The 12,220-nt window shown below is 43.4% G+C and overlaps 1 protein-coding gene across 6 annotated transcripts in view; it reads left to right on the top strand.

The window, feature by feature from the left end:
- Positions 1-12,220, top strand: part of LOC106568841 (partitioning defective 3 homolog) — a 239,994-nt gene that overhangs the window by 172,364 nt on the left and 55,410 nt on the right. For all 6 annotated transcript variants that reach the window (XM_014139556.2, XM_014139557.2, XM_014139559.2 and 3 more), the window contains one exon: positions 1,860-2,108. In XM_014139556.2, the coding sequence (XP_013995031.2) occupies positions 1,860-2,108 (249 nt within the window). The remainder of the gene's footprint in view (positions 1-1,859; positions 2,109-12,220) is intronic.

Below are 12,220 nucleotides of genomic sequence, written 5' to 3'. Positions count from 1 at the left end.
TCACTAGCCTCTGGCCTTGACCAATCAATATGTGTTTTGCCGGAGGAATTGTAGCTCTCAACTGGTCCTTGGGGAAAGAACTCTGCCATTACAGATCAGACATTGATTAGGTAGAAGTTTCTGCCTCTCCACCTTTTCCCAGGGTAGCCTACTCCTAGACCTCAACAGATTGTCTAAGTACTTCATTGCAGTAGTGGAAGCTTTCCACTGGAAGAGGGTTTATTAAAAGACATCTTAAGTGTTCTAGAGAGGGGAGCAGCTGCCGATGAACTTAGAATGTGAACATGGGTTGCGTCTCAAGTGGCGCTCTATTCCCTGTATAGGGCTCTGGACAAGGGTGAAGAATATACAGTGCATCGGAAAGTATTCAGACCCCTTGACTTCTTCCACATTTTGTAACGTTACAGGTTTGTTCTGAAATTGAATACATCGTTTTTTCCCCCTCATCAATCTACACACAATATCCCATAATGACAAAGCAAAAATAGGTTTTTAGAATCTTTTGCAATTTTATTACAAATAAAAAATTTAAATATCACATTTACATAAGTATTCAGACACTTTACACAGTACTTTGTTGAAGCACCTTTGGCAGCGATTACGGCATCAAGTCTTCTTGGGTATGACGCTAAAAGCTTGGCACACCTGTATTTAAGGAGTTTCTCCCATTCTTCTCTGCAGATCTTCTCAAGCTCGTTGCTGCACAGCTATTTTCAGGTCTCTCCAGAGTTGGTCGATCGGGTTCAAGTCTGGGCTCTGGCTGGGCCACTCAAGGACATTGAGACTTGTCCCGAAGCCTCTCCTGCATTGTCTTGGCTGTGTGCTTAGGGTCATTGTCCTGTTGGAAGGTGATCCTTCGTCCCAGTCTGAGCAGGTTTTCATCAAGGATCTCTCTGTACTTTGCGCCGTTCATCTTTGCCTCAATTTTGACTAGTCTCCCAGTCCACGCCACTGAAAAACATCCCCACAGCATAATTCTCCCACCACCATGCTTCACCTTTGGGATGGTGCCAGGTTTCCTCCAGACGTGACGCTTGGCATTCAGGCCAAATAGTTCAATCTTGGTTTCATCAGACCAGAGAATCTTTTTTCTCATGGTCTGAGAGTCCTTTAGGTGCCTTTTGGCAAACTCCAAGCGGGCTGTCATGTGCCTTTTACTGAGGAGTGGCTTCCGTCTGGCCACTCTACCATAAAGGCCTGATTGGTGGAGTCCTGCAGAGATGGTTGTCCTTCTGGAAGTTTCTCCTATCTCCACAGAGGAAGTCTAGAGCTCTGTCAGTGACCATCGGGTTCTTGGTCACCTCTCTGACAAAGACCCTTCTCCCTGATTGCTCAGTTTGACCGGGCGGCCAGCTCTAGGAAGTGCCTCGACACAATCTGGTCTCGGAGCTTTACGGACAATTCCTTTGACCTCATGGCTTGGTTTTTGCTTTGACATGCACTGTCAACTGTGGGACCTTTTATAGACAGGTGTGTGCCTTTCCAAATCATGTCCAATCAATTGAATTCACCACAGGTGGACTCCAAGTTGTAGAAACAGGATGCACCGGAGCACAATTTCAAGTCTCCTAGCAAAGGGACTGAATGCTTATGTAAATAAGGTATTTCTGTTTATTATTTTGAATACATTTGCAAAATCTTCTAAAACGGTTTTTGCTTTGTCATTATGGGGTATTGTGTGCAGATTGCTTAGGATTTTTTATGTTTTTATCCATTTTGGAATAAGGCTGTAATGTAACAAAATGAGGGGAAAAAATCAAGGGGTCTGAATACTTTCCGTAGGCACTGCATGCTGCCATTGGGGACGCATCCACAGTTTTCTTTTTGAGGAATCAATAATGAAACATTCTCTCCTCCAGGATCCAGGCTAAGACCCGGGAGCTGCGGGAGCGCCAGGCACGGGAGAGGGACTACGCTGAGATCTTGGATGTCAACCTGAGCCGAGACGACGAGCACCCCTACGCAGGCATCGGGCCCCTGGACACGTCCCTGGACAGCGGGCACAGCCGGCCCCAGAGCCCCCGAGACAACCACCACCAAGACTCCTCCATGTACACACAAGTCGGCAAAACCCGCAATGCAAATGGACGCCCTCCCTCCGCCGACAGGTAGGGGCTCGAGGGTCTATCCCACGCTATGAGGAGCAGATCTGGGTTCAAATACTATTTAGAATCGTTCAAATACTTTGGCCATTGGCTCTAGCCTGCCAGGAGTGCCAGATTGGGCAGGGGTTGCCATTGTGGGACTATTATATTGGTCCATTCACCCAGGCAAGCACAGGTAAAGTATTTGAAATGATTTAAAATAGTATTTGAACCCAGGTCTGATGAAGAGTGGTAGTAATATCAAGCACTATTAAGTAGCACTTCTGCATGGCAGTTTGGTTTTATCCTTGTGTTATAGACAGACCATCATGTAAAGATGGAATCTGCCGTATGGGGCACGGCGCCACTGGCAGCCCTACCACTGTTGTTTTTGTTGCCGAGATGAGAAGCCTCTGAAATGGTAAAAAAAAAATTCTGTACATATTGTGCTCTGCTATCACGCGTACAATGATTGCCAAGGGGGAAAACAGTGTTCATGGTTTGCAGTAACTTCTTTTGTTGTTGTAATATCGCAAACGGACGTGGCTGTTTCACCATTATAGATTCAAGCCTCTGAGGTGTTGAAGAACTCATTCCTGAGAGAATAGTATCTTGCTGTGCCTTGCCGTGCCTGAGTAATGCTAGGAGAAACACTGTTGCGCAATACAGTGCCTCCACATTTCTATGCTGCGTCACTCACTTTCGTCTATAAGTATTCTATATCCTAGCACTGAGTCGCTACAGTATAGAAGGCTGATATACTCTCAGTGTAGAAGGTTGATATACTCTGACTTGTGTCTTAGTCCAGCCATCAAATCTCACCCCAGGAAAACAAGTACAGGCAGTTAAATGTCACCACTCTACTGACTGGGACTCACTGGTGATTACCTTGTTCCCGGGGGGAAAGGAAGGCAGTATTTCTACATTTTCTCTTATGCTCTCGTGATCTACTTCCCCCGTCTCTTACATGTTCATATCATAGTATGCGTCCCTAATGCCACCCTATTTCCTACATAGTTTGCTTCTGCTTTTATAGGGAATAGGCACTACTTGGGCCCTAGTCAAAAGTAGTGCACTTAATAGGGATAAAGGTGTAATTTGAGACGCAAACATAGAGAAACATATCCTCAGGCTGACTGTTCACTTTCCTTTGAGATTGGCTGTCTGTCAATCATCTTACACCATTCCCAAGACTGACTTCAACTTTATTGTCCCTGAGGAAATTGGTTTCGCAGCAATGGTCATACATGAAATACATCAAATCGTATATTGACAATCTTTATTCCTACTATGTTATTCATTCATAGTCAGTGTCCCAGTGATCCCATAGTGAACACAGGGGCCACTGCAGTGACAGTACTCACTGCAGTGACAGTACTCCACTGCAGTGACAGTACTTCACTTTCTCGTCACACTAAAGGCTGTGACGAGAAACCATAAGTCTGCGGGCCCTCGATCTACAGCAAATGGCACCCTATTCCCTATATAGTGCACTACTTTTGACCAGATCCCTATGTGCCTGGTCCCTATGTGCCCCGGTGCCATTTGAGCCGAAGCCTCAGTATTCCACTGTAGAACTGTATGGCCTGGAGCACAGTACAGATGAATAACCTGGGATGATTTCCCTAGCCAGAGTGAATACAGTTATCCTGGGTGTTATTTCACATGTCCCTCTACTCAGATGTGTGTAGATGTATTAATACTGTATGTAGTATTGATGTATAATTCATTGTGCTGCCGCAGTGTTAAGGTTTGGATATAGTTCTAGAGAGGGGATGTGTGAAGAAGAAATGAATAGCATCCCCATGCACTGCGGCTGTTAAGAGACTAGCAATACCATGGAGCACTCGTTCAATAAACATAGTCAGGGACGTCGTGCGTGTTCATGACCCCGTTGCATCAGAACCACTGGCGCAATCGGTTTAATCTTTGCTTGTGTTTGGCTGTTCAGTGCTATTTCACCATTATGTCGGGTCACAGGTGGTAATGGTATTGTTTTTTCAAGTTAGAGAGGCCATTGTTTTGTTGTACTGTGCATCTCTTGAGGGGAGATGAGGTTTGTGAAAGACTTGCCCCCCCCCGAAGACATTAATCATAAGCAGATGTATCATCACAAACCTACAACTTTATTAGAAACGTGTCTACATCCCAAATAACACCCTACTCTCTATGTAGTGCACTACGTTTGACCAGAGGCCTGATCAGAAGTGAATAGGGTGCCATTTTGAAGGCAGAATTTATTAGATTTCTGAAAATCATTATGCCCTTGGAAAGCGTTTGGAAATAATGCCACTGCGAAGTAGAGGCACAGCGTATTACACCATGGGAATTTTTAGAAGTAGAGTATTTGATTTGATTGTAAAATATTTTTTATTGCAAGTTGAAGATGTATTTAAGTTGGACTTACTTTCCTGTTTCTTTATAGGGATTTATATGTAGTCGGTTCAACTTGATTACTGTACACTATGCTCCAAGGGGCACTGCACATGTCAAGCAGAACTGGTGCGATAGAATTCATGTTTATATATCTGTTACTCAATACTGGGCAACATTTTCTTAAGATTTAAACAAGAGTTTGTGTCAGTAACTTTCTGTTGAAAATTGGTACATGTAACAACAAACACATCTAAGATGTTAGGTTTTTTGCGTAGACCTCAAACTATAAGAAAATACATGTCAGGAGAGGCTGTTATACTAACAGGAGAAAACCAGGAAGTGTGTTTCCTTTAGGACTTCTACACAGAGCAGGAAGTTTATTAACAGCCCACCATAGGAGGGAGAGCGAGGTGGGAACCCTGCAGCTTTTCCCAAGTCAAGTAGCAGGAATGTTTGTCATTAAGGTCCTGTATGGACATTATACATAGAACAGGAAGCTGAAAGGGAGAAAGAAACATGGCGCTCTGCCGGAGAAATACCCCTTTTATAAGGAGAGCATACATGCCCTGGTAGCTTGTGCACAGGCAGAATCGTCTTTGGTAAGCCTTAAGGCGTCAGCATGCTTCAGTTCAGCTGGAGGCTAACTGAGCGAGTGTGCTCGTATACTCCCTTAAAAGACCTTCGCTTGAAAATGAAAAAAAGAAAAGTGTCAATAGTACCGTTTGTCTGTTTTGAGACGCCGTAGCCAATATACACTTCCTCAAAATAGTCCGAAATAACTCAAGAAGTCTGTCATTAATGTTGACGTTTTTTCCAAGAAGATCTTAGTTGCAATTTTACATCTTAGATATTTGGGCCAATATTTCTCAATAAATAAATGTGCAGGAAAACAAGTCGTCTCTCGTTGAATGATAGACTTTATTAAAGAATCCGTACTATTGACCAATCACCGACGAAGGGACATAGACTTCGGCTTGCCTCCAGAAAAAATGTTTATGTGCCCAAACACCCGAAAAATCCAAGTCCAAAATGAACAAAAATGTCACACAGTCCGCATAATACACTACATGGCCAAAAGTATGTGGACATGTGCTCGTTGAACATCTCATTCCAAGATCATGGGCATTAATAAGGACTTGGTCCCCCTTTGGCTGCTATAACAGCCTCCACTCTTCTGGGAAGGATTTCCAATCAATGTTGGAACATTGCTGCAGGGACTTACTTCCATTCAGCCACAAGAGCATTAGTGAGGTTGGGCACTGATGTTGGGCGATTAGGCCTGGCACGCAGTTCGCGTTCCAATTCATCCCAAAGGTGTTCGATGGGGTTGAGATCAGGGCTGTGTGCAGGCCAGTCAAGTTTTTCCACGCCAATCTTGACAAACAATTTCTGTATGGAGCTCACTTTGTGCATTGGGTCATTGTCATGCTGAAACAGGAAAGGGCCTTCCCCAAACTGTTGCCACAAAGTCGAAGCACAGAATCGCCAAGAATGTCATTGTATGCTGTAGCGTTAATTAAGATTTCCCTTCACTCAGGGAGCCTAGCCCGCACCCTGAAAAACAGCCCCAGACCATTATTCCTCCTCCACCAAACTTTACAGTTGGCACTATGCATTAAGGCAGGTAGCGATCTCCTGGCATCCGCCAAACCCAAATTCTTCCGTTGGACTGCCAGGTGGTGAAGCGTGATTCTTCACTCCAGAGAACGTGTTTCCACTGCTCCAGAATCCAATGGCGGCGAGCTTTACACCACTACAGTCAATGCTTGGCATTGCTCATGGTGATCTTAGTCTGATGTGCGGCTGCTCGGCCATGGAAACCCATTTCATGAAGCTCCCAACAAACAGTTATTGTGCTGACGTTACCTTCCGAGGCAGTTTGGAATTCGGTAGTGTGCGCTTCAGCACTCGGCAGTCCTGTTCTGTGAGGTTGTGTGTCCTACCACTTCGCTGCTGAGCCGTTGTTGCTTTTAGACGTTTCCACTTCACAATAACAGCACTTAGAGTTGACCGGGAAGCTCTAGTAGGGCAGACATTTGATGAACTGACTTGTTGGGAAGGTGGCATCCTATGACGGTGCCATGTTGAAAGTCACTGAACTCTTCAGTGTGGGCCATTCTACTGCCAATGTTTGTCTATGGAGATTGCATGGCTTGATTTTATACACCTGTCAGCAACCGGTGTGGCTGAAATAGCCAAATCCACATATTTGAAGGGGTTTCCACACTCTACCGAACTGTTTCGGCTGGAAAGCATGCGGACGCCTTTATCCTTGCTTCGTCCCAAATGACACCCTATTCCCTAAATTGTGCACTACTTTTGACCATATCTCATAGCCATAGCCCCAAGTATAACTTCTACTATGTAGTTCAGGGCTAATGTCAAAAGAGATTAAGTAATTGATATGACCAACAGTATGTGACCTATTCATGTCCATGTATTCATGTCCATGTATAGTATTTACAGTATGTGTTATTATTATCATGGTGGACAGTCATACCCTGTTCTACCAAGGGGGGAGATGTGCTGTCTGAACTGCCCTAGTCTGTCTCAAAATGAGAGGGCCAGAATATTCTTTTTAATTCCTCTCAAGAGCTATAAAATCTTCCAGCGCCCATTTGGCCGCTTGACTGAGAAGGAAAACAAACCTGCAGCTGCATAAATATACAGCGGAATTCCTTTTCTAATTGCCTTCGCTTTCAAAACTACGGCCCATCAGAAATTTCAATTTAACTGTGCAGCGTAAAATGAGTCTGCCAGAAGCTTCATGAAACCCAGGGGAGAAGTCAGCCATTTCCTCCACCCTGAGAGCCGTGACTGACTTCTGTCAACTTAATCATACTGTGGAATGACAGCACCATACCCTCCACCCAGCTCTAAAAGTACTCGCACGTCATTAACCATTTGTTTACACTTTCTTCAGTCATGTTACAGTACCTCATTGGCTAGCTAGCTAACAACCTGGTAACTTTACCAGTATATCCAAACATTTGGGGCCATAGAAAGAAAGGGGAGGGGATATCTTGTTCATGAGATCAATGATCCTCGTGATGAATTCATGACATATCTGGCATGTCATCACAAACCTTACGTTTTTTAAAGAGAGCGTTTACAATGTAATGCATCGCAATAGGAAAATAGTGCTTTTACACAATGTAAAAATCCTAATAATCCACAAATGACTTGGGACTGGTACCCTGTGTATATAGCTAGGTTATCGTTACTCATTGTGTATATATTCCTGGTGTACTTCTTTTCTGTTGTTGGGAATGGCCTGTAAGTAAGCATTTCACTGTTAGTCTACACATGTTGTTTACGAAGCATGTGACAAATAACATTTTATTTTATTTTGATTTGACTGGTATTTGTGTCAGCGTTTTAGCTTTTATAATAAACAAATGTCTTCACAGTGTTACATATTTATTTCTAGGGCACAAGATGTACTTCAAAAGTAGCTGGAATTCATATAGGCCCAATATACAGTACATTCGGAAAGTATTCAAACCCCTTGACTTTTTCCACAAATCGTTTTCTTTCCTCATCAATCTACACCCATAATGACAACCCAAAGACAGGTTTTTAGACATAAGTATTCAGACCTTTTACTCAGTACTTTGCTGAAGCATCTTTGGCAGCGATTACAGCCTCGAGTCTTCTTGGGTATGACGCTACAAGCTTGGCACACTTGTATTTGGGGAATTTCTCCCATTCTTCTCTGCAAATCCTCTCAAGCTCTGTCAGGTTGGATGGGGAGCATCGCTGCACAGCTATTTTCAGGTCTCACCAGAGATGTGCGATCGGTTTCAAGTCCAGGCTCTGACTGGGCCACTCAAGGACATTGAGACTTGTCCCGAAGCCACTCCTGTGTTGTCTTGCCTGTGTGCTTAGGGTCGTTGTCCTGTTGGAAGGTGAACCTTCGCCCCAGTCTGAGGTCCTGAGCGCTCTGGAGCAGGTTTTCTTCAAGGATCTCTCTAGACTGTGCTCCATTCATCCTTCCCTCCATCCTGACTGGTCTCCCAGTCCCTGCTTCTGAAAAACATCCCCACAGCATGATGCTGCCACCACCGTGCTTCACTGTAGAAATGGTGCCAGGTTTCCTCCAGATGTGACACTTGGCATCAGGCCAAAGAGTTCAATCTTGGTTTCATCAGACCAGAGAATCTTGTTTCTCATGGTCTGAGTCCTTTAGGTGCCTTTTTTTGGCAAACTCCAAGCGGGCTGTTATGTGCCTTTACTGAGGAGTGGATTCCATCTCATAGCAAAGGGTCTGAATACTTATGTAAATAAGGTATTTCTGTTTTTATTTTTAATACATTTGCAAACATTTCCAAAAAACAGTTTTCGCTTTGTCATTATGGGGTATTGTGTGTAGATTGAGATTATTATTTTTATTTTAATCCATTTTAGAGTAAGGCTGTAACATAACAAAATGTGGGGAAAATCCAGATGTCTGAATACTTTCCGAATGCACTGTTGGCTGTATCTCAATCAATAATAAAAATCGTAATTTCTGGTGCTCCGAAATTTCATGTGGTGCTCCTAACTTTTAAATTGGGAGCACCAGTGCTACCAATGAAACGTTTTAATTTGGAGCCCTGGTTGCGACATAGTTGAAACAGCATTTAGCTTTTTGTGGAGTTTATAGGCTTTGGTACTGTTACACTATGAAAATGCAACTCGATTGGGTTAATATGGTCAGCCTTGTAACAGTATTTATAGAGCGAGCAAGTGAAAGAAAATGATTTATGTTGAAATTGGGTTTATCGTGCTGTAATTGGTATTTTTTAAGGGCGTTCCTATGTTTATTGCGTTGGTGGTGTCGTAGTTTTAAGTTAAGAATACTCTCTCCCTCTCTGGGCTAGTCCATCATGGTCCTCTGCCAAATAACCTCTCCTGGATATTGTGGTTGGTCCGACTTGCCCTCTCCGTCTGTAACCTTTTCCCACAATTACTGTGTATATTTCACAAGGTCTTGAGTTAACGTTTGGCATCTGGTAACATTTGTCATAATCCTTTGACTCCTAAGCCCCCAGATAGACTGCTAATAGAATGTCACAGGGGACTGCATGCTCTGTTCTAGCCTACTTGGCAACAATGGTGTCGGCCATCACTATAGTCCCTGTCGGTATTCGCGTATTAATAAGGAATTCCACACCCACAAATTGGGGGAAACCAACATTCTTTCCCGTTGACCCCCATTGTAAAAGAGGCAACTTCGTTGTCAATATACAGAAATAACAAAACATAACAAAAAGCTGATGTGTTGTACATGTAGCCAGGTGAAAAAATCTCGACCTACGGTTCGCAACGCTCCCACGTCTGGAAATAGAGCCTGCGAGATGAGCCATGTGGCTCGGTATGAGAAATGTGGGGACGTGGTGTCCTGGTATGGCTGTGTGGAAAACATTTCATCACATGTAAGACATTTTACTTGTTTTGTACAGTCCGTTTGCAATTCCACTCTACGGGTAACGGTATAGTCGGTTTGTTTGTGTTGTAGGTGTTGGGGAAACTCATGTGGCTGCTAGCATCGTCATGAAAAGGGGCATGAGGGAAGCCCTACAATATTAAGTTTGTGAACGCTAGGGAGCAGGCAATGTTTAAAAGGAATCTTTAGACATGTTGTACTTTTCTTAAATTTAGTTTTGTAATTGACTAAAGCAAGCATACAGCAAGAAAACTTGACCTTTTCAAACGTTTTTGCTGTGAGCCAATGGGGTAACCTAGGTAACCACAGGTTGTTTTCCCCACAGGCTGGCAGGGTTGCGACGTTCTGTCTGATACTGACTAGGTCTATCTAGAGACTACTTTAGTGAGAACCACAGAGCATTGGGAGAATTCCCTTGAAAGGGCCATTCTGGGATTCGAACAACGAAGTGGTCATCCTGACACGTTTTTAGTAAACGTGATGGGGCTGGAGAAATCTAACAACTCTCACATTCTTAGACCTATCCATGAGATCAAAAATACCCCAATCCAAAAATGGATGTACCAATCCCAGATTTACCCTTTAACATGTTTAAGATTAGTAAGCATGTTCTTTTCTTGGTGTATATATGGTGAATGGCACACATGCAGTGTAAAACAAGTTAATTAACTCCTGTATCTGTATTGTTTCATCCCCCTCTAGGAGAATAGAGACCTGGGTTGAATTCTCCCTCTCTGGGATTTCATGTGATTTGATTCCCCAGCTCTGAGGCTGTTATTATTAAATCTGCTCCATTATATTCATTTAGGCCTGTAAGAGAAAGCCCTCAGCTCCAAAGGAACATATTGGTCACATCGTATCACAAACGCACAAGAAGATATGAAACAGCAAGCCAAGCAGCGTCTCTGAGTCTACTTCCCAAATGGCACTCTATTCCATATAAGGCTCTGGTTAAAAGTAGTGCACTATATAGGAAGTAAGGTGCCATTTGGGACACACAATGAGGTTCTGGAGATACAGTGAGTGACATCACACCACAGGGGGTCGCGTCAACCTTGTTCGGTCTACTAGCTTGCAGATGAATAGAAAAGGCAATTGAATGTGGGCCCACTCAGGATTGTGTGTGTGTGTGTGTATGCATGTACCAGAGGGCAATTAATTCCCACATTCAGTGTGAGTAAACACACGGCTAATCCCCCTCCATTCAGGCAGAGGGCTTTCAGATACCCAGCAGGAATCACACACACTCCCACACACACACACACACACATAAACATAGTCATAAGCAAGGCAGATTCAGCAACATACGATGTTGACACACAAAATATTGGTTTCAGGAAAGGAGAATGGTTAAAATAGTAAGATAATAGTGTTGAGATAGAGGAAGTGCTGTTCTGAAAGAGCAGATTGAATAACATACACATAAACCAGGCCAGATATATCAGACTGGCATCAGTTAGTTAATCCACCTTTCCATCCACATATGTATATGTGATAAACCCTAATCCAGTGTTTGACCTCTTGCTAATATCTTGATCTGCTTTACAGATTTCCATTTCTGCTTTTTAGATGCAGTGGTTGCGTCCCAAATGGCACCCTATTCCCTATATAGTGCACAATCTTTTGCCCATAGGCCCATTTGGTCAAATTTGGGCATTATATAGTGTGCCCTTTGGGAACCTGTGTTTTTCAAGCTCATTTTTAGATATGTAGTTCTTTCAGTATAGTAGATGGATTACCGGACCTGTTATTAACAGTTTATTACAGGGTGTTTCTTCAATATTCAACAAACCATTATGTAATATGTTACTGTTGGTTAAATATGTGGCTATAGATTTTAACGATCAACTACCGTCTCCCATCTGCTCCTCTCTGTGACGGAGTCATCTCTTCGTTAATCTATAAGGAAGACATGCTGTTCTGTTCTCTCCTTAATCCAGGGTTCCTGGCAAAAGCCTACGGGGCTTTGGTTTGGGGTAGGCAGTTAACTTGCCTAAAATTCCCAGGTTTTCCAGAATTCCTAATTGTAGGATTCCGGACTTCCTCCTTATCCCCCCCCCCCCCAATTCCGGGGATCTTCCAAACTGGGATTTCTAGAAAAACGGGGAATTTTGTGAAAGTTATCTGAATTTGTCAACCCTAATCCTGTCTGAATGTAGGAGAGTATGCCTCTATGGCCAATGTCTTATCCCCCTTTGGCTTTAGTCCCCTTTGCCTTCATTGGTTAGGTTGTTGGTGTTGTGTACAGCTCAATTCCATTCAGTCAAGTAACAAAACATTCCTAAAAAGTTTTTGATGCTCTTAGCTGCCTTGACAACTCTAAGGTTTAAAA

The sequence above is a fragment of the Salmo salar genome, chromosome ssa14 (genome assembly GCF_905237065.1).
Source record: "Salmo salar chromosome ssa14, Ssal_v3.1, whole genome shotgun sequence".
NCBI lineage: Eukaryota > Metazoa > Chordata > Actinopteri > Salmoniformes > Salmonidae > Salmo > Salmo salar.
This window is presented reverse-complemented; position numbering and strand designations above follow the sequence as displayed.